At 34.2% G+C, this 20,622-nt stretch overlaps 5 protein-coding genes across 7 annotated transcripts; 2 read left to right on the forward strand and 3 right to left on the reverse strand.

Moving 5' to 3' along the window:
- The first annotated feature begins 1,980 nt into the window (after positions 1-1,980).
- Positions 1,981-6,269, forward strand: LOC116022007 (calmodulin-binding protein 60 A-like). The gene is made up of 7 exons (XM_031262548.1): positions 1,981-2,611; positions 3,509-3,587; positions 3,836-3,888; positions 3,998-4,488; positions 4,646-4,806; positions 4,909-5,115; positions 5,213-6,269. Exons 1-7 carry the CDS (start codon positions 2,514-2,516, stop codon positions 5,816-5,818), a joined length of 1,695 nt encoding a protein of 564 aa, XP_031118408.1. The 5' UTR covers positions 1,981-2,513; the 3' UTR covers positions 5,819-6,269.
- Positions 6,270-7,717: 1,448 nt separating this feature from the next.
- LOC116022009 lies at positions 7,718-9,124 on the reverse strand. 2 transcript variants are annotated; one of them, XM_031262552.1, is made up of 3 exons: positions 8,692-9,124; positions 8,409-8,578; positions 7,718-8,145 (listed from the first exon to the last, which is right to left on the reverse strand). In XM_031262552.1, exons 1-3 carry the CDS (start codon positions 8,981-8,983, stop codon positions 8,041-8,043), a joined length of 567 nt encoding a protein of 188 aa, XP_031118412.1. In that variant the 5' UTR covers positions 8,984-9,124; the 3' UTR covers positions 7,718-8,040. The 2 variants fall into 2 exon arrangements, with proteins under 2 accessions (XP_031118412.1, XP_031118411.1); XM_031262551.1 differs by having other exon boundaries at positions 7,718-8,148; positions 8,692-9,118.
- A 4,895-nt stretch (positions 9,125-14,019) lies between these two features.
- On the forward strand, positions 14,020-15,926 carry LOC116022008 (RING-H2 finger protein ATL47-like). Of its 2 annotated transcripts, none has more exons than XM_031262550.1 (2): positions 14,020-14,606; positions 14,695-15,926. In XM_031262550.1, the coding sequence occupies exon 2, from the start codon at positions 14,787-14,789 to the stop codon at positions 15,726-15,728; it is 942 nt and encodes a 313-aa protein (XP_031118410.1). In that variant the 5' UTR covers positions 14,020-14,606; positions 14,695-14,786; the 3' UTR covers positions 15,729-15,926. The 2 variants fall into 2 exon arrangements, with proteins under 2 accessions (XP_031118410.1, XP_031118409.1); XM_031262549.1 differs by having other exon boundaries at positions 14,021-14,250; positions 14,340-15,926.
- A 259-nt stretch (positions 15,927-16,185) lies between these two features.
- Positions 16,186-17,197, reverse strand: LOC116023137. Its single transcript, XM_031264110.1, has one exon. The coding sequence runs from the start codon at positions 16,989-16,991 to the stop codon at positions 16,491-16,493; it is 501 nt and encodes a 166-aa protein (XP_031119970.1). The 5' UTR covers positions 16,992-17,197; the 3' UTR covers positions 16,186-16,490.
- A 455-nt stretch (positions 17,198-17,652) lies between these two features.
- On the reverse strand, positions 17,653-18,775 carry LOC116023136 (protein NUCLEAR FUSION DEFECTIVE 2). The gene is made up of 3 exons (XM_031264108.1): positions 18,626-18,775; positions 18,473-18,543; positions 17,653-18,331 (listed from the first exon to the last, which is right to left on the reverse strand). The coding sequence occupies exons 1-3, from the start codon at positions 18,689-18,691 to the stop codon at positions 17,935-17,937; spliced, it is 534 nt and encodes a 177-aa protein (XP_031119968.1). The 5' UTR covers positions 18,692-18,775; the 3' UTR covers positions 17,653-17,934.
- Positions 18,776-20,622: the final 1,847 nt, after the last annotated feature.

Consider the following 20,622-nt stretch of genomic DNA (forward strand, 5'->3'; position numbering starts at 1 on the left):
TTGAAGAGAAGATTTCAATTTTATCTTATTAGAATAAATTAAATTTGACATATCTATTTTGGAATACTATAATATACATCATATAGTAATTTGATTGTTGTAAATTTTTTTTTGTGTGTGAATATTATCATGAGAGAAATTTAATTATGTACATTAACATAATATAGTAATATTTTTTTGGAATACTATAATGTACATCATATAGTAATTTGATTGTTGGAATTTTTATTTTTTTGAATATTATCATGAGAGGAATTTAATTACGTACATTAACATAGTATAGTAATATTTTTTTAATACTATAATATACATCATATTGTAATTTGATTGTTGTAATTTTTATTTTGCTTGAATATTATCATGAGAGGAATTTAATTACGTACATTAACATAATATAGTAATTTTTTTAACACTATAATATACACCATATAGTAATTTGATTGTTGGATTCTTATTTTTTTTTGAATATTATCATGAGAGGAATTTAATTACGTACATTAACATAATATAGTAATATTTTTTTAATACTATAATATATATCATATAGTAATTTGATTGTTTGATTTTTTTTTTGAATATTATAATGAGAGGAATTTAGTTAAGTACATTAACATAATATAGTAATATTTTTTTTAAATACTATAATATACATCACATAGTAATTTGATTGTTGAAATTTTTATTTTTTTTAATATTATCATGAGAGGAATTTAATTACATATAATAACATAATATAGTAATATTTTTAAATACTATAATATACATCATATAGTAATTTGATTGTTGAAATTTTTATTTTTTTGAATATTATCATGAGAGGAATCTAATTACGTACAATTACATAATATAGTAATTTTTTTGAATACTATAATATACATCATATAGTAATATATATATATATAATACGCAAGATTAAAATATTTTGAACAATAATTGAATTGCATGGTATAATAACTATAATTTTGTTTAATAATTATTATTTCCGTGTGACTATTTTGTTAACATATGTACATAAATAAGGAATCCATACAGGAATGGAATTGACTAAAATATTTCAAATTAATTTCCGTGTAGAATAAGGAATGGAATCATATTGTTGAATATTTTGTCAATTTTAGCCATAAATAAGGAATGATAACGAATGCTAGAATTTCTGATAAGTAATTATTATATAATATTATGTTGACCGATTTCAAAATTTTTGGACTAAAATGAGCGGGAAAGCTAGTACTTATGTTTTAATATATATATAGATATAGATATTACATTAAACTATAAAGAAAAATTTGTTAAAAAGTATTACATGATAATATTAACTTTAAAAAAATCAAAACTAAAGTAATAGTCTCTATACTTTTGTTATTTCATAAGTTTTAAATTCTAGTGCTGAAACTGCTCAAGTGTAAGATTACAATGGGCTAACTAATACTTCCCCTATCACAAATTTCATTTTGCCAACTTGCTGCTTTCATAATCAATTTGATTAAATATTGACTTAAAATTTGAGACATGTAGATTAACTTTTGAACGTTTAAATATTAAAACTACACCTTAATATATTACGAAAGAATATAAGTATAAATCAAAATAAAATTTGATCCATGAAAAAAAATGAAACAGGTAATAATAGAATTCAATCAGGTGACAATCCAATCAAGTTATTGTTAATTTGAAAATTGGTAATCATAAAATTTTAAATTAAAATTTTTGTGAGTGAATTAGTGTTATTAATTTCATAGAGAATATAATGCGGCTTTAGATACCGATGACAGGGTTTGAATGTGTTAAAAAAGTTGTTTAAAATTGAAAGTAGAATTAAAGAGTGCGAATGGGACAAAGGAGACGCATGGTTCCAAGTACGGACCATATTTGTGGGTGGGGCAACGCGGTTTGGGTTTACCTTCTTCCTTTCTCTTTCGCTTTAATTTGTCTCTAGACTGGACGACGTCCATAATGACTGCTGTGATTGAACGAGAGGTTCGTTCCTTCCTTCATTCCATGAAAGAAAATTCCCGTTTCCTGGCCCGCTCTGTGCCGTCGTAATCCTAAAACCAACAGTAACATAACCACCGCGAAACCACACACTGTCATTGTGTTTCTCAAGTTTCCACTTCCAGCCAAATTCTACCTGATTACCCATATGCCCACTTTTTTTGTTTTCTTCTCCTTTATTTCTCTATGTTCTATCGTCTTTAAAGGAAATCACATTCTCTTTTATTTTATTTTTAATGATTGAGTTGTGTCATCTGTACACTGTACATACGTACTCATCTATCATCTCTATATATGTGCTTGTGAATGTATTACTTTATTTATTTGTATCTTCTTCTTCATCATCATCGCCTAACGACGCATGTTGGTCTTCTTGTCTCCTCAACCGCTGGTGGGACAATCGGATTTTCTCCTCCATCTCCATGATCACTCGCTCCGCCTAGCTGCTGGTTGGATTACTTTTACTTTTAATGTTATCAGCATTAAATTAAAGCCGCCGTATCTTCAGACCGTCGGAAATAATGTCACAGAAGCGGCAGCCCGAGGAGGATTACAAGCCTCTACCCGACGGTGGCCTTTCCGACGATAAACGCCGCCGGAAGATTCCTTCCCTCAAAAGGTAATAACCCATCTCCTGCTGATTTAAATTAAAGTTCTAAACTTTGAAGTTTTTTTCTTTACTTTAATTTCACACCCTCAGGCTCATCTAAACTACCTTAGCTTAGTTTAGCTTGGTGCGCTATAAAAACACCATTTCATTTCAAGATTCTTGCTTGAGTGTGAAGTTGGGAACTTTACTGTATGTTTCTAAATGGGTAGAATTTAGTTGCCTTTAATGGAATTTCCATGGCTGTTTCTTGGAGTAATCAAAAGAATGAAAGAGTCGACAGCTTTTAGGCTTTAGCTTTGCCAAAGAGAATAATGACAAATGGAGTATCCTTTAAAACTGTATTGCTATGCATAATTGACCGAGTGTGGAAGTTCAATTTTTGTTGATTAGTAAATGGATGTATGTTAGTGTGCCAAAAAGAGGGTTGCTTTTCTTTTTGGGGAAAAAAGTTTTTCTTGTTTCTTTTTGCTGATGCAAAACATGGCGTTTGAACGTTATCTTTTGTGATGTTGCAATCTGCGTCGCCACTTTCTTGTTTGTGCTATACTATTGCTACCTTTGTGCAACAATTGTTGGATGGTCCATAATACATATTACAAAGGTGACAATGTTTACTTGAATTGTTTCTGAAACTCTATTTTTTTCTTTTAGATAATGGATTCGTACCTAGGTCATCTAATTTTGACTTATTTGACCACAATTAACTGTTTAATTGGTTAAACAATCAATATGAGTGTTTGATTAATTAGTTTTTTGTAACAATCCTAAACCCTAATTTTGACTTATTGCTCGTTTTTGTCATACTGTTTGCCTAACTTATATCCTTTAAAAACACACACACACATACATTATTGATTTTGTGTTTCCATTGTTACTGATTATGCTTTGTATATACCTATTTTACAGTGTGGTGTTGGAGGTTATGAATATGCGAAAAATGCAGACTTTTATGGAGCCCGTTTTGGAGCCTTTGATACGTAGAGTTGTAAGTTCACATCCCCTTGTAGTTGTTCTGATGATGCTCTTAGCAGTCTAATGTGAATTGCTTTCCATTGATATATGACTATGTTTTAGAACCCAAAAATCCTTTGTATTATTGAAAATTTGGACATTTTAATGTCTCCAAACGTTGTAACTAGTAAGAAATGTAAATAATTTGGACATTTTAATGTCTCCAAACGTTGTAACTGGTAAGAAATGTAGTGACTTTTTCAATTTCATGGGAGCTTACAGGTAAAAGAGGAAGTTGACATAGCATTGAGAAAGTACATGACCAGTTTGAAACGGTATGGAATCAGGCTCCGATTTCAAGCAATATAGTTGTTCATGAAACAGATAATGTTTTTTTTTTCTCCCTACTATTTGATTGATATTCTTTGCACTTGTATTGTGTAGGAATGGTGGGAAAGATGCACACCCTTATGAATTAAGAAGCCTCAAGTTAAAATTCTTAGATTCTATCTCTCCTCCTGTATTTACTGGAACTCGTATCGAAGGAGAGGATGGCTCAAGTCTTAGAGTTGCTTTGGTTGATGCTCTTACCGGACAAGTTGTGACAACTGGCCCAGAATCATCTGCAAAGGTGGAAATTGCAGTTCTTGAGGGAGATTTTGACAGTGATGAAGGGAATAATTGGACAGTTGAAGAATTTAGAGATAACATTGTGAGGGAAAGGGAAGGGAAGAAGCCTCTTCTTAACGGGGATGCAATTCTGAACCTTAAAGATGGTATTGGTTTGGTTGGTGATATTTCCTTTACAGATAATTCAAGCTGGACTAGAAGTCGTAAGTTCAGACTTGGGGCAAGACTTGTGGATAACTTTGATGGAATTAAAGTTATAGAAGCAAAAACAGAGTCTTTTGTTGTAAGGGACCACCGAGGAGAATGTAAGTTCCACATGTTTTAATTTCTTTTAGATACAAGTTATATATAGTCAGTGTCTGAGTTAAAGAGGGAAGATCGATCAAGACAGTACAGGAACATATTTAATAACTAAATTATTTAATTCTATCACTTTGTTATCCCTAGCTTGTTGATTTGCAGTATACAAGAAGCATCATCCGCCATCCCTCTTGGATGAAGTATGGAGGCTCGAAAAAATTGGTAAAGATGGAGCATTCCACAGGCGTTTGAGCAAGGAAAGAATATATACAGTGAAGGATTTTCTGACTTTACTATCTCTTGATCCAGCAAGACTTCGGAATGTAAGTTGTCATTGACATATACTTAGCTTGCATTTACAACAACATAAGATTTAAGGAATTGTACTGTCTAGTATTGACAAGACTGCTATGGAAACCTTGCAGATCCTTGGGACAGGTATGTCGACTAAGATGTGGGAAGTCACAGTTGAACATGCTAGAACGTGTGTTCTTGGCAAGAAATTGTACTCATACTACGCTTCTGGATCTGAGCAAAAGAATGGCGTGGTTTTTAACATTGTGGCACAAGTGTTGGGCCTTTTTGTAGATTGTCAGTATATTCCTGCTGAGAAGCTATCTGAGACTGAGAAGGCACGCTTCTAATGCCACAATCTTAGTTAGCTGTTAATTTGTTCTTTAATTTTCTGCAAGCCCTGTGATTTCATCTTTCATTCTTTGCTTATTTTAGGCTGAGGCACGTGAATTGGTAATTTCTGCTCTTCAACACTGGGAAGAAGTAGTGTGTTTTGACAACGAGTCCTCGCTGTTTCCACATATCCAGTCCTCAGACTCTTCATCTGCTATGGCTAATTCTGATGGCACCAATAATAATGCTTTGGCCGCATCACAAAAGGCTCCAATGTGTGATTATCAACCGTCGCCTGATAACATGCCATCCATATACTCCATTGGGGGTTTGAGTGGGTTGGATCCTTATGATTTACATAGCATTGACAGTATGGATGTTAGGTTTGAACAACCACTAAGGTTGCCTGGACAGGATACAAACTCCTTCATCTATGACACAGTAGATGCTGTAACTCAACCTTTTTGTGGGGATGAGCCTCTACCCTACTTCGATTCTGATTATTCGCTTCACAGCTCTAGCTTTGAGCAGTCAGATTCTTATCTGCAGAGCGCTGTGAATAGCTTTTTGGGTCGCACAACGGTCACCCCAGATAAGGCACAGAGGAGATGGAAAATGTTGTTCAGTGTATTGAGGTGGTTCTCTGTTAGGAGAATTGTTGCCAGAAAGGGTGGTGTTAATCGAAAAGACAAGGCTCCATATTACTAATTAAGTAGCTAGTAGTACATATATGGTAGGTATTAATGATGCGGGCAATTGATCAGATCAGCAAAAGTACTGGATTCTACTGCATGCAGAAGAAGCTTAATTATTTATGATGCATGCAGTCTCTTCAATTATCAATAAATTCATCTCATCAATAGATATAGATATAGAGAGAGAGTTGTGCAAATTAAAGCTTTGATTAGCTTATGATTAAGGTGGCAGGTGTACTGTACTGTTGTGGAAGGATGATACCTAGCTTGTACTCATCAGTTCTTTCTTTTGTTGGAATTGTTTTATTGTTGTGGACTGTCGATTTACTGTGCTGTGGAGAATATCATCTTTGTGCATGCGATATCTCCAGCCATTTCCATTTCATTTTTTTGTAGTTTTAATTTATTTTAGTTTGTGCTGTTATCTTGTAAGCTGATATATATGCTTCTATCTTCATTTATTATTATTTCTTTTCTCTATTTTTTTTTTTTTTTTGTTTTTGCAGACTTGTATCTCGTTTATCAGTAAATTAATATTTAAATGATCAAATTTCCTCGATGGGCAAATTGTTGCAAACCCTGGGCCAATGCATCACTGAATTGAAACACTTCAAATCAAATCAGGTATTGATAATTGGATGGATATGATATCCTTTATTGTTCTCCATAAATAGATGTCTTTTTAAACTAGTACTTTGCTTCATCATTTGGGAATTAAAACAGAAGGACAAAAAAAATTAGCTTGTTACACTGTTAATAGAATATATATGTAGAATAAAATAGGAGTACCACTATTTAAATGGTGTAGAGTAACATACCACCATCCAATTGAATCATAGTCTGCAACAAGCTAAGTGAAGTGAGGAGCCCTACCTAAAACATTTATGATATTATTTTAATTTATAGCGGGGAAAGCAAGCATCTTCAAGGAAAAGAAGGATCTAATGGAAAGTAGGAGTGATGATTCAATGCAACGTAACAAATTAAACATGGGTGATATGCTTAATTGCTCAAACTTTAAAAAAAAAAATTACAGAAAGCATAATTATTGATGAGTGCATGCATGTAAGCTTTGCTCAGTTGTCAGTTGTAGTATAGTTTTAGTAAGACTATGATTAATCTCTTACTTTTAATCATATTGTCTACCTTATTCCTCAATGCATGCAACTCAATATTTATATATAATAACTTTGAGAAAGTTTTGACAATTATTAAATTCGTGATATTTAATTATGAAAATCATGTTTCATCTACTTAATACTCTTTTAAGATATAAAAAAAAAATTAATTATTTAGAGACGTAGCCACGTAGGGGAATGTAGTAAATGATTTAGGAGTGATATGATAAATGAATATATAGTAGGGCAGGGCGCAGATGAGAGATTGATTTGTTGTGAATGGTGAAGATAAGGTTTGAGTGATGTGAGGGGAGGGGCATGGGAGGGCATGAGGGCAGTGGAGTGCACACTGCCATGTTTGGGTGGGTATCCATCCTATACTACCAAATAATAATGCACGCATGCAAATGATACTTTTTGCCGGGCGACTGTCTTCTTTAATTTTCTTGGCTTTTTCAATCATATCACCTTCAATTATTCATCTTTAATTAATTTCAAATATCTTACATTATATTTTTCTCTCCCGCCCGGTCTGCATATATAATTTATACATTTGTGTTGCCTTTTTCAGTCAATAAAGTTGACAGCTATGTATGCGCGCACTCGATCCATACATCCATCTCATATTTATCCACCATATCTCTTTCCTTATTTCTTGTCTCCATACATCATTTCATTTATTATTATTATTTTTCTAAATAAATACCACAATATAATATTAATCAATGTATGTATGTGTAATTATATATTGAATAACAAGATTTACTCCATCTAACAAGATTGAAGCTAAGAAATTGAATTGAAGCAAGATACATTCTTTATTTCCAATTAATTCATTTGACTTAGCTTGTGCTGTACATTTTAAATTTTTTGGTATTAGCTCGCTAGCTAGCTCTTCCATTGAAATAAACGTAACACTGAGGGGTACATATGCACTACTAGCTAGCTAATACCAAATGTTAAAGCTAGCTAATTAATTTAAGCTAGATAGATTACAGTAGAATATATATTGATCTGATGTGGTACAAATTTAAAAAAAAAAAAAAAAAAGAAACTAACTAACTGCGGAGGAATTGATCGAAATTGTATGTGGTGGACAGTGGAATTGAGTAATTAATCAGGTGCTAACTCCGGCGGCCTCGGAGATGCTCAGTAGTGAGGGCTGCCATGCTTTGCATCTGCCTCCTGCTGCAGAAGAAGAAGACCTATGCCTTCTTTCATGCTGCTGCATAAATTTAATCATTTCTTTTCATAGTTAGCTAAGCATATATACAAGTTAGGCTAATTAGATCATTCATTAATTCCATCAGTACGAACACACACTCATTACTTAATTTTATATATTCCTTTTCAATTTTTGACTACTGTAGAAATCATGTCGGTGGCTGCCATTATATATATATATATATATATATATATAAAAGATGGAAGAAGGAAATTAATTATATTAATAATGGTTTAGCATAGGTGGGGGGTTTTGTGCACCTCAGATCTTCCAATGTTAACTCTTCTTCTGTTTGATGAATCTGAAGTAGTTGATTTTTGTGCAATAAGTTTTTCATGCTTCTTAACTGGCCCTGACGATGATGATGATTGCTGCTGCTGCTGCTGCTTCATTTGTGAATGTCTCTTTGCCCATAAACCCTTCATTACTTCTGAAAACCATACATATATACCGATCAGAATAATATATTAAGAAAAACATAATTAATTAATGATATATATATATTTTATTAGTACATAAAACTAACGCCAACTATGAACTAACCTTGAGCGGTTACTAGTCTATAAACATGTCCAAGAACAAGAGTATCTGTTGGCTTGAGGAGCTTAATGCGTGTAATCCTCTGAACTGGCGGGACATTATTGGTGGACGCGGCGGCCGCGGAGGAGGAGTTGAGAGTGGTGGCGGTGGTGGTAAGGAGAAGAGCGACATAGTGGCCGGGATTGGTGTTCATGATTTCGGTGGCGGACAGAGGCCAATAGTGCTTCTCTGCTCTCCCCCCAGGGTGTTGTATTACAAGACTTGCATTGTCGTCTATGGCTTGGCAGTTTCCCATTAATTTCCTCCCTCGATCCGATCCTCTTCTTTCTTCTCTTATGTTTTTTTTTTTCTTCCGATCCTCGGCTCTCTGCAATTCAAGCTAGTCTATCACAAAATGATAAGCATTCAACTCATCTCTCTCTATATATATAGCAAGCTAAGCTAGCCACACCCACCGCACTGCACCTTTTTATATTGTATTATTATTGCCGGCCACTCAGATCACTTTTTCAAAAAAGATAAATGTTTTCTAAATACCATACTACTGTACTATTAAAAATTAAATTAAAATATTTAACACGCGCTAGCTAGCATCCATTTAATTTAAATGACCACTGCACAGAGAAGATCAGAGTTAACTAGAGCCATTTTAATTTTAATTTTTAATTTAATGCGTTACGTTGTATCTAATAAAATTTTAATTAGATAGATAATTAAACAAATTAATTACATTTAAAATTTATGAAAAAATGTTTTTCTTAAAATATGGTTTAATAAATAATAAGTAATTAAGATAATGATGAGTTATATATAAAGATAAAGACAGAACCAGTTCTAAGGTCTTAGGCGTTGAATTCTGTGGAGAAGATAGCATAAAGCAGATAAGAGAGAATTTTCAAATGGTCCCAAAACCTCATGTTTTTGTCTACACTCTACTGATTATGTGCATGTCTTTTATGTAACACAAATATGTTAATTGTTACATGACTCATTTCATTAACTGGTTAATTAGTTTTTTTTTTAAAACTATTTTCTTTGTCATCAAATTAAATGCTTTTTTTTTAACCAACGAGTTAATTACTGGCCTAATGCCCACTAATAAATTGTTTTAGTTAATGAGTCATCTCGATCAAACTTTATTACAATAAAGAAATGCAGAAGATGGATTCAGACACAAGCTAATAAGCAACACAGGTCCAATCTAGCTTCTGTCTTCTTCAAAGTTGACCGTGGATACGCCGCCACCTCCTTTTCTATACATTACTAAGATAATAGAACTAAACTTTTCCTACAAATTAAATTTAAATTAAGAACAAGAAAAAAATTATTATTACTATTATTATAAGTTTAAATTTAATCCCCATGAAAAAAAAAAAAAAAAAAACAAGAAAGAATCGAAAAGGAGAAAGATTTTGTTTATATATGTATGTTTGATGGCATCCAGCTAGCTGCGCGCTTTATGCAGCTAGCACTATATGAAGTTCCGTCGTCGTGTGCTGATCGGAGGTGAGGGACTAACTAACATTCCCCCGGCCCGGCCGCCTTCTTACTAGTACGCATTTCTGTTTCCCAACAAAGCAACATAAAGATTGATAAAAGCAGCTTTTTAATTTAAATATATGTATGTATTTATTTAAGCTCTTGTGACCTTTCCCTTTATGTCTACGCCCTAGGGTATGGTTAAACATCATATCGAATCTTTAATTTAAATGTTTAGTAACTTTCAAGTTACAACACTCACCCAACATCTCCTTGTGCATGTCCATTTTTTAAAACCATGCCTGTCCTACTGTACGTACGTGCCTAGCACCGCAGCTTGTATCTTTTCTAATTAAAACCTTAAAATCATATCCACTCACAAAATATTTTGTTTTAATTTGGTCATCAGATCAGAAACCAACCTGCTAATATATATATTGTTCAGACAGTATATTTAATTTCTCTGTATATATGTTTGTATCATACATATATATATATAGAAGCAATACTTACATATGATGAATAAGGTTGACATAATCTGGAAAATTTTAATTTTATTGAATTGGATCGGAGTATTTATATAAATACCTAGCTTGAAAGATGAATATATATATAAGAAAAGAAAAGAAAAGAAAATAGAGGTGGAATGAAGCTAAGATGAAAGCTAAGGTAGGTGATGATTAAAATGTACTTTATATAGCACTAAAACAGGACATCTTTCCTTTCCAACCCCAAGAATGGAGAACAAGAATATGAAAAAGCTGGGCCAAAAATGATGTGTGAGGTTTTTGTGTCTTCAAGTCGGACGAATGACAGACAATTCATGGTGCTCTTCTGCACGTACTACTATACCACCATGATTTGATTTGGTGGTCACACTGCACTACATATGTGTGTGTAAATTTAATTTGACGAAATGAAATATTTAATATTTGCATGCACTATAACACTCCTCCACTACTAGTAGTAGTGCCCGCTGTTCATCAACTTTAAAAAAAAAAAAATACTTTTGGTGTTGTTCCTAGCAAGCTAGCGCATGCATGATATAAAGCACGCATAAATAAAGGTAAGGAATCTCCGATCCGTTTCAATCATCCATATGATTATTGCTTTTTGTATCTGGTGGGCAACCCGCCTAACTAGCTACTAGCTTCATTAGTGCAAACAACTATTGAGATGTTTTTTGAGACGCAAATCAGGGGAGAGGGAGGAAAAGAGAAGAAGGGAAAAAAGAAACAGGTGTACCTGACATGAAAAAAAAAAAAAAAAACACAGAACGTGCTAGTCGGTGCGTGCGCTACACCGAACGCTGTGTTGCAATGCACATGACTAAGGGCATGAAAATCATAAATTCTGGAAGGTCTCACAAGTCTAATAAAAATCAAAATTCTTATAGAAAGACTTTTTTTTCTCTGTACTCACCCCCTCCTTCCCTAAGTCACAAAAAACTTGTATTGGTGATGTTTATATTGAAATCTAGATTTGTAATGTGTAAATAGAATATTACTCTTTACTCCCATGCATCCTAGCTACATACTTCAAAATATATACTCATCATCACTGTACGACTACAATTTTGATTGATTTGACACAAGGATCGGACAAAGAAGTTTAAAGTAATGGATGCTTGAATTCAATTCTTTAATTTGGTTCTATCTCTCTGGACTTCCATTTGCGGCGCGGCTATTACCTCGATCGCTCTGGATTTTACTTTTAATTTATAATTGGGCCTCACATACGCATTGGCGTTCTTTTTCTCATCATGGGCTGCCAATTTAAGTCCTCCTCAAATGGGTTTCTTCCTCCTTGCCAAAATTGGCCTTTTCACTTTTTAAGTTTTCTGTTCTTGGGATTACTTGAACGAAATTGTGGCATGGTTTGTTTTGGATAAATGCTAAAGAGCTTGTTATTTCAGTTATTGGAGTACTAAATAAGTTATTTAATAAAATATAAATATCAAATTTACGCAGAGATTATGTATCAATATTTTAGATTGTACTTGTAGCCTGATTTTGTTATATATATATATTTTGTGTTTACAATTATTATGAATGACTTTTCGTTGTTAGCATTGTGATATATCGCGTGCATATGTGAATTGAATGCTATCCTTCAGAATGAAGAACAGAGTTTCGAAAAATACGATGACAGGCTGACAGATAGGGATCCAAATGCTAAAGTTGACGTTGGTGACCAAGAGACGACCCGAATCTAGTGGTCAGCATGCCATACCATAATAATCTGTCAACGCATGCATGCATGAATGCATGTGCCACAGACAGTTCCGCCTCCGATCCATCGCCCACCACAGAATTTGCCACCATACATTACTCAACAATATATCTGATCTATCTCTTAATTTTCTTGCATTGGACATGGATATATCTAGCTGACTACATTTTTATTTTGCCATGGCAGCTGGCTCAACATTGTCACGTGCTCCATAACTCCATGTTCTACGTGTAAAAATAACAAGCATGCCACGGAAGCATGAATAGGAACAAGGTCCAGTAAAATGTAGGTGTATATGAGTTAGATTATTCGTGCAAAGTATGAAGACTAAGGTCTAATTAGTGGGTTACTTGTATGAATCACGATTTATCTCTAGATTCTAGGGGCAAATTGAAGTTTTATGGGTATAGCATTAGTGAAGCGAACCTGAAATCCACACGGACAAGTGGACTAATATGATCATTAGTCTATGCATATATTAGTGTTACTCAATCATTTTTATAAATAAAAATGCTTGACCACATTCACCAACCTACTTTTATATATATATATATATATATATATATATATAATCATTTTTATAAATAAAAATGTTTGACCACATTCACCAACCTACCTAACTTTAAACAATAGACAGCATAACTGCAATATATAAATGAAACCCTTTTGTCTTGATCATACGATGAAGTTGCCAAAGCTCTCCTAACATTTAATATCCATTGCCATTTTGTCCCTTTCTTTTTGTCTTTGTTTTTTCTTGAACAACTTTTTTATGACCACTTTTGTATTATCATATCATAGAGATCGAAATGTTAAAAAATGTGAAATTTAGAGCTGAGTATGAAAATGTTTATATAGAACACGTACAGCTAGCAAGGTCTAACTAATAAATAATATAATGTTGTCATGCTATCAAGTTTTGTTTATGATTATAGTTTACATGCGTCATTATTTTGTTCCAAAACATCATTGACTAAGAAAATTAAACTGCATAAATATTTGAAATATAATTTTTTAATTTTTTTATAGCATACGACATACATAGCAATTAACTGCGTAACTAAACAGGTGGAATTCACTTAATTATTGTCCACCAACTGAACTCCAACTCGCACATAGAGCACCACTATAACAATAAAAGGGAAGACATAGCCATTGACGATTTTGGCAATAGTATTTTTTTTTTTTAAGTAATGAAATATTATTTTAGTAAATAAAACAGTTATAATTATATTTAATTGTAAATTATTGAAGTAAATATCATTTAGAAAGAATTATTCTAACCCCAAAAAAATATCATATAGAAATTTAACACTTGTTATATTGAAGTAATTATCATTTAGAAAGAATTAAGGAAAAAAAGGATGTATTCAGTATTTTAGGCCACAAACTTGGACAGAGAAACCTCCATAAATATTCATAATTTCATAGAGAGGAAGTGACAAAGACATATGTGGCGATGATTGTTTAGGTAAGGTGATGTCACTACCAATATCCTTAATCTTCGAATGCACTGCCTTTCCCTTTACACCTGCCAGGCCACAAACCATTTTATTAACATATTGTTTTTTTTACTTGAATCTAACTACCGTTGACTACAACAAATTAAAAAGTAGTCTTTTGGGGCGCAACTCTTTCTAAAATCTTCTATCTTCTTATCTACTTTTATTTGTATTGTCAAATCAAAACATCTCAATACGATTTCTTCTTACATCAACACCGACGTGGTTAAAATTTGCCAGCGCATAATCACTGCTAGACTTATATTTTTGTTCAGAAAGTCCAAAACTCTTATCTCTGGAGATTCTCCAGTCACTAGTACGTCATGGTCATCTTAATTGCAGATCAGAGGTAGCAGTTGTCCTATATATACCATTTTCTGACAATTTCTTTGAATTTTCAGTTACCTGTTTTGCGTTTTTGTTTGTGTCTTCACATAGGTATAGGTACCACATTATCTAGTACGTACGTACAAGTGGTTCTATTTGGAGTCGTAATTTCTAAATAAATATTTCTTTGAAAGGCGGGGTCATCATCTCCATTGCTAATTAGTCCATCCGAGGAACTTTTTATGTAATGTAAAGGCATAAAGAGGTGTTTCAATTCTTGGGCGGAAGAGGCAGTTTGTGTTTGATTGGTTATACTGCTCGATCTCTCTCAAAGATTGGTTGTTTTGCCCCCTGCCTGCCCACTTATTTGTGAAAAATGTATGTCATAAAGGTGTTTGCTAATATGAGCATCAAGATGTCCTTTTGATGCTTCTCTTTTCCTTTAATTTTCTCCCACTGTCTGCAGATTTATGCCTTCACAAACTAAATGTGGAAACCGCAGTAGTCTTGGCCATACCCAATTCTGTAAAAATTTCAGCCTCCTCCTCCTCCATCTCCATGAGTAGAATTAGCCCAATTCTGTTGTTGGTGATAGTAATTCTAGCTGTTATCTTCTTTCTGTTTGGTCTGTTTCATCTTCTGGTTAGATATTTGATGAAAAGGCCTTCTTTTTCATCTGTTTCTCAGTCCAATAGATTCCCAGAAACAACTTCTGGCTCCCAAGCTCTGCAGCGGCAGTTACAACAGCTCTTTCGCTTGCACGATTCCGGGTTGGACCAAGCCATCATAGATAACCTGCCACTGTTTTTGTACAAGGATATCATGGGTTTGAAGGAGCCATTTGATTGTGCTGTTTGTTTGTGTGAATTTTCAGGCGATGACAAGCTAAGGCTGCTGCCCTTGTGCAGCCATGCCTTTCACATCCACTGTATAGACACTTGGTTGCTGTCAAACTCCACATGCCCTTTGTGCAGAGGGGTGATTAGTAGCTCTGCTCATCCAAATTTGGTGTTGGCTCCTGAAGAATGGAGGAGGAGGTGGAGTCGGCCCTCCTCGGGCATTCATAATAAGACGCAAATAATGCAAGAAAATAATGGTGGTGACATGAGGGTGTTTTCAGTGAGGCTTGGAAAATTCAGAAACCTGAATTTGCAGGGGCAGGGGGGTTCGGGTTCAGGCGAAAGAGGAGGTGATGAGGAAAAGGAAAGTAGTAGTAGGTGCAACATTGATGCAAGGAGATGCTTCTCCATGGGGTCATTTCAGTATGTGGTTGGTGATTCAGATTTGCAGGTTGCTCTACCTAGTATTATTAGTAATGGTGGAGCCACTAAGGTTGTGAATGTTGAAGGTCCCAGTGGTGGCAGTAGCTCATTAGAAGGAAAAAAGATCAGTGCCAGAACTGAAGGGGAAAGCTTCTCAGTATCCAAGATTTGGCTTTGGTCCAAGAAAGATAATTATAAGTTTTCTTCTCATAATCCCCTGGCCCTTGCCAATCACTAATACAACTCAATTTGTTTGATCATCTATAATTTCACCCGGAGGAGCGTGGCATACGTATTTATTTAGAGCATTTTGTAATGTAATATCTGTGTGGATTGGCTGCACTATAATATACTGTCCTCTCTCATCTAATTTCAATTTTGTTATCTTTACACTTTTACTTTTCTAAGGAAGAATATGTTCTGTTCTCCACTTTTACCTTAGCTTTTTGGTCTATTGTGCTTGCCTTCCTTGTATTAATAATTACGCGAGTATTAATTAGCTTTAATTTCAGAGATNATATGGATTATGTAATTTGGTGTGAAATGAGTACTGATTATGACTTTCAAACTTAAATCATCTCCACTAACTACGTTTGAGCACCAATTTAATATTCTACATATATAACTTGAACGCATCTTCTTCTCTTACTTTCTTTGAACTAACACAAGCATGAGCTAAACCATAATTAATTATATACGGAGTATTAATGCTTTGTATTTCTAGTCACTCCATGGTCCAGGGGTAATAATAAACATTTCAAAAAAAAAAAAAAAATTAGCCATTTTTTTTTATACACAACAACAATTGTCTATTTGAAAATTTAAAAAAAGAAAAAGGGGAAATAATTGTTTTTGAAGTAAAAGATAGAAAAGCAGTATAATGAGGTGGGCATGTGAGAGTAGATATTGATTGTTGGAAGCTACAGCCTACAGCTAGCGATCGATCATTTCCATTTCAATAACGTGCCCACCCCAGCAGTAAACGGTCGGCGCAGCGCACTTAGACGAAGCTGGGCCCATCTTTGCCCAGATCCATGGATGCCTTAGCCGACGCCGGAATGGAGGCGTATCTGACGGAGAAGTTCCGGTAGGCGTACTCAGTCTCCTCCTCCAAATTCCCGGGGCCTTGGTCGAAGTTAAGGGAATAATCCAGAGGATCGTACTGAAATTTCCCTTGTCTCCCTCCGCTTCCGCTTCCGCTTCCGCTCTTGCTTCTGTTAAAACGGCGGATGAAGGTCTTCCATCTTGGCCCAGCCACGATCTCCGACCACTCCCGGAGCTTCTTCAGGGCGCTGATTCCTCTGCTCAACAATGATCTTTCCTCCACCTCGCCTCCCAGCTGATGCTGATTCTGCTTATGCCACCACCTCAACCCGCCCCGGTTCGCTGACCCGAAACATGGGAAGCAGAAGCAGCAGCGCCGCTGGAATAATACTACTTCCGGGCTCTCGCTCCTCGCCTCCGCATCCTTATTATTGTATGAAACTTCACGGCCTTCCATACATAGGTATCTCAGACCCCCAGATTAAAAAGCTACAAACTTTGGGTGTGATGTGTGAATTATTAAAAACAGACGCTATATATAAATAAATATTCCAGTGCGTGTTACGGCCTTACGGGTACTGGGAAATTCCGGTAGCCAATCATTGATCTCCTCCTACTCCTGGAATCTATTTACTGCTTGCTTACTTTCTTTCAAGATTTTTTTAAAAAATATATATAAATATGATTTGAAAGTGGTAAGGTGCGAGATAAGGACGAAGTTGGTGCATAATATAATGATCTGGATTTAGTTAACAAAACCCCACTTTTAATCTTGCTTTGCTTTGCTTTGCAATTTACACACACCACTATTGAATATATAATTATTTCTTATGTCAAATCATACTTATTAGTGATACTGATAAATGATAATTGACAAATCAAATCAAACGGAAATGGCGTTTAGTAAGCAACAAAGGCAAGCCACGCTAATACGCTATTGCCTATTAGCCTGTAGAATTAAAGGAGCTGAGCTGAGCTGGGTTAGTTCTCAACATGATGTTGCAGGATTCGGAGTATATTCTATTCTCAACTAACATATATTCCTTCCTTTCACCAGCGCAGCTTTACAACTTTAATTATAAATAAATGTGAAGTAAATGAGACAATAATTCAGCAAATTTTATCCATAACAAAGCATTAGCATTAGATTGAAACACATAAACACTTATATATATGTGGACTCCAGGTAGGTTCATAATATAATACAGGATAAGTAAGTAGGTCACTCCAATCCACAACCAATTCAAGACCATATGCTAAAACTAATCAGTGTTCTATTGCTCTTCACTTACATACCTACTAATATATATATATATATATATTATTTGGGCAGGCAGGCAGGCATCAAGCAAGATTCCAATACCTACCATTTGAAGATGATTAGCAAGATGTCACTTCACTTACATTGCCAAAGCTCCCCAAGCATGAATTTTCAGAAACAACTTGCCAGCACTGTCTGTACTCTCTGTGTCCAAAGAAACTGCCCCAAGAATTGCCCGGAAAGCTCCACACACCACTGAAGGAGTTGAGGAATTGGTATTGGACGAAACTCTAACTATATTCTGCAAATTCAACCGCATTCCATCTCCTGCACATGAAGTCTCCACCTTTGACACTTGGGAAATCTTATCGTTCAGATCGCTGGAGGAAGTGTCAATGTTGTGGACTAGCAACAGCATTGACACCGAAGTCTCGATCACTTTCTCCCCCAGGATGCTGAGAGCTTTGTTATTCTCCTCTGAGTACGAGGAATGCGTCATAGCACGTCGAAGCAACCCAACATTCTCAAATGTATAGCTATACACAGTACAAAAACACCAAATTTAATCTTCACCCGAACCACCAAATTTATTCCAATTCCCAAATCATCCCACACTGTAGGTCTTGACAAAATGAGGTGGACGGTCAAAGCAAAATTTGGGAAGAAATTAAACTTACTTGATTTGAGCTTGAAGTGTATCGAGAGCAACGGAGAAGGGGGACTTGGAGAATGATGGATCAGCATTAACCTATAGAAAATAGGGTTCAAATTTCAAAATATCAGTTTCAGTTTTATTTGTGAAGAAATAAAAAAAGTAAAGAAGGGTTTGCCTGGAGAGAGGAGCAGATCGCGGCGGCTACGAGGAAGAAGAAGGAAATATAATCCCGGGAAATCATGATCTTCAGTCAGTATAGTGAAGTTGAGTTGATGAGTTCTACTTCTGAAAAGTTTTCCCCCTGGTCGATGGTGAAATTTGGGAAAGTAAAATCCGGAATTTAATCGACGACGGTCTTTAGGGAACTGGATTTGGGCCTGTTTTACTTTTAGTTTTGGGCTTTCTGTAATCAGTCCACTGGATAAGTCATTCTTCTAATTCTGCTAGGAACCGCCCAAATAATTGACCCTCAAATTAAGGGCTTTACACTGCAGCCCAAATCTAGACTAATGTATAAATATTGTATTAAACTTATATTTATAAGCTAACTTTTGTAGTGTCGCTAAGATCTGAGTTCAATTTAGAGCCTATATCATCAACGCGTAGCGTTGAATACTATACATGTATAAATAAATAAAGTTATGTTTTCTCTACTAATTATAGCTCTTAGTTAATTGTAAGCATTTGATCTTAACAAAAAGTTATGTTGGATGTTGACTTTAGAATACTAAATCCAACATTCTACCATTGAAATGTGATAGTGATCATTATGCAAGTATAAGGACATAAAGTTGAATAGTCACAATTATTGAATATAGTTTTTTGTGTAGTGAAAAACATTTGATCATGACAATTAGTACAAGCTTTTGGCATAGTGATAAAGCACATAATTTTAACAATTGTCAATTGGTATAAAGCAAAGAATTAATTCTAACAGAGGTCTCTTGTTTTTTTTTTATGTCAATTCTAAATTTAGCCATTGACTATTGTTTTTGGCATTTAACACCTTAGACAATTATATTTTGGACATTTTTTGTCCTTCCAATGACTTCTCCAGTGAAACTCTGTTTTAGACAATGATGTTTTCGTTTCTTCAATTTTTTGAATTAATTCTAGCGGAGGCCATTTGTCTTTGGTGACAAATCTAAATTTAGTATCAGACAATCGATTTTGCCATTTAACAATAATCTAGACTACCATATTTTAGACACTTTTGATTCTTCCGATGATTTTTTTAGGTGAAACTTTATTTTAGGCAACGACATTTTCATCTCTTCAATTATTTTTTTTTTTATAGTTTTCTGTGCTAATTTTTTTTCATCTTTTCACCTATGAATTGCATCATCTCCTTCACCCGGCTCTTATCTTCATCTCCTTCAACCCGACTCCAAATCCTAACTTCTATTTATACCTTGTAGTGTCGGGATAAAAACATCCATATTCTCGCATGAAGGCACATGGAAGGAGTTGATAAAGTGCTTAAATTTGATTATTTGAGAAATGCATCTAGACGCTTTTTTGTTCTATAATGTTTGAAACAAATAAATCATGTGGACGGAGAGGAAGAAAATAGCGTAATTTATATTTTGTCTTAAATTTTGCTTTTGTATAATTTTTAGACTAATTTTCTGTGTCTTATTTTTCTACATACCTAAACGACTATTGAAACATTGATTCAATGATCACAATCTTATATATTATATTGTACATACTTTCTTGTATACTAACAATTTGTTTCTTTGATTTACTCTTTTTTTAGACATTGACATCATTAAATGTAATAATTTATACATTGCATTTACTTTTTAATATACTTATAAATTCTTTTAAATTTTACATTTCTAATATTTTGATATTTTTATTGGTCTTATATTGTCGCTAGATTCGATGAGATTAAGTTCTCTCACATTCTTCGTAAAAGAAATAAGTGCAAGTATTTACTGTTCGATCAGTGCATGAAATTTATTTAAATATTTTAGTGTAATTATTATACATAAAAGAGGATTAAGGATGAAATTCAACGCATGCATGTATCAGACCCCATCTCATATCTGAACCTACCCATGGTTTATGATATTTAATGCACCATATACCACATATTATAATTACTTAATTAGCTTAATTAAGTAAATACGTGTTGTCATTTTCATATATATATATATATATATATAT

The sequence above is a fragment of the Ipomoea triloba genome, chromosome 6 (assembly GCF_003576645.1).
Source record: "Ipomoea triloba cultivar NCNSP0323 chromosome 6, ASM357664v1".
NCBI lineage: Eukaryota > Viridiplantae > Streptophyta > Magnoliopsida > Solanales > Convolvulaceae > Ipomoea > Ipomoea triloba.

Bases quoted from the DNA above. Each gene is read 5' to 3' on its own strand.
- LOC116022007 (XM_031262548.1), top strand. From the start codon at position 2,514: ATGTCACAGAAGCGGCAGCCCGAGGAGGATTACAAGCCTCTACCCGAC. The intron at 4,489-4,645 runs GTAAGTTCCACA...GTTGATTTGCAG, and splicing joins AAGGGACCACCGAGGAGAAT to TATACAAGAAGCATCATCCG. The intron at 4,807-4,908 runs GTAAGTTGTCAT...GAAACCTTGCAG, and splicing joins ATCCAGCAAGACTTCGGAAT to ATCCTTGGGACAGGTATGTC.
- LOC116022009 (XM_031262551.1), bottom strand. From the start codon at position 8,983: ATGGGAAACTGCCAAGCCATAGACGACAATGCAAGTCTTGTAATACAA. The intron at 8,579-8,691 runs GTTAGTTCATAG...TATGGTTTTCAG, and splicing joins TAGACTAGTAACCGCTCAAG to AAGTAATGAAGGGTTTATGG. The intron at 8,149-8,408 runs GTGCACAAAACC...AAATTTATGCAG, and splicing joins TTAACATTGGAAGATCTGAG to CAGCATGAAAGAAGGCATAG.
- LOC116022008 (XM_031262549.1), top strand. From the start codon at position 14,655: ATGCTTCTCTTTTCCTTTAATTTTCTCCCACTGTCTGCAGATTTATGC.
- LOC116023137 (XM_031264110.1), bottom strand. From the start codon at position 16,991: ATGGAAGGCCGTGAAGTTTCATACAATAATAAGGATGCGGAGGCGAGG.
- LOC116023136 (XM_031264108.1), bottom strand. From the start codon at position 18,691: ATGATTTCCCGGGATTATATTTCCTTCTTCTTCCTCGTAGCCGCCGCG. The intron at 18,544-18,625 runs GCAAACCCTTCT...TATTTTCTATAG, and splicing joins CGATCTGCTCCTCTCTCCAG to GTTAATGCTGATCCATCATT. The intron at 18,332-18,472 runs GTAAGTTTAATT...TACTGTGTATAG, and splicing joins ACACTTCAAGCTCAAATCAA to CTATACATTTGAGAATGTTG.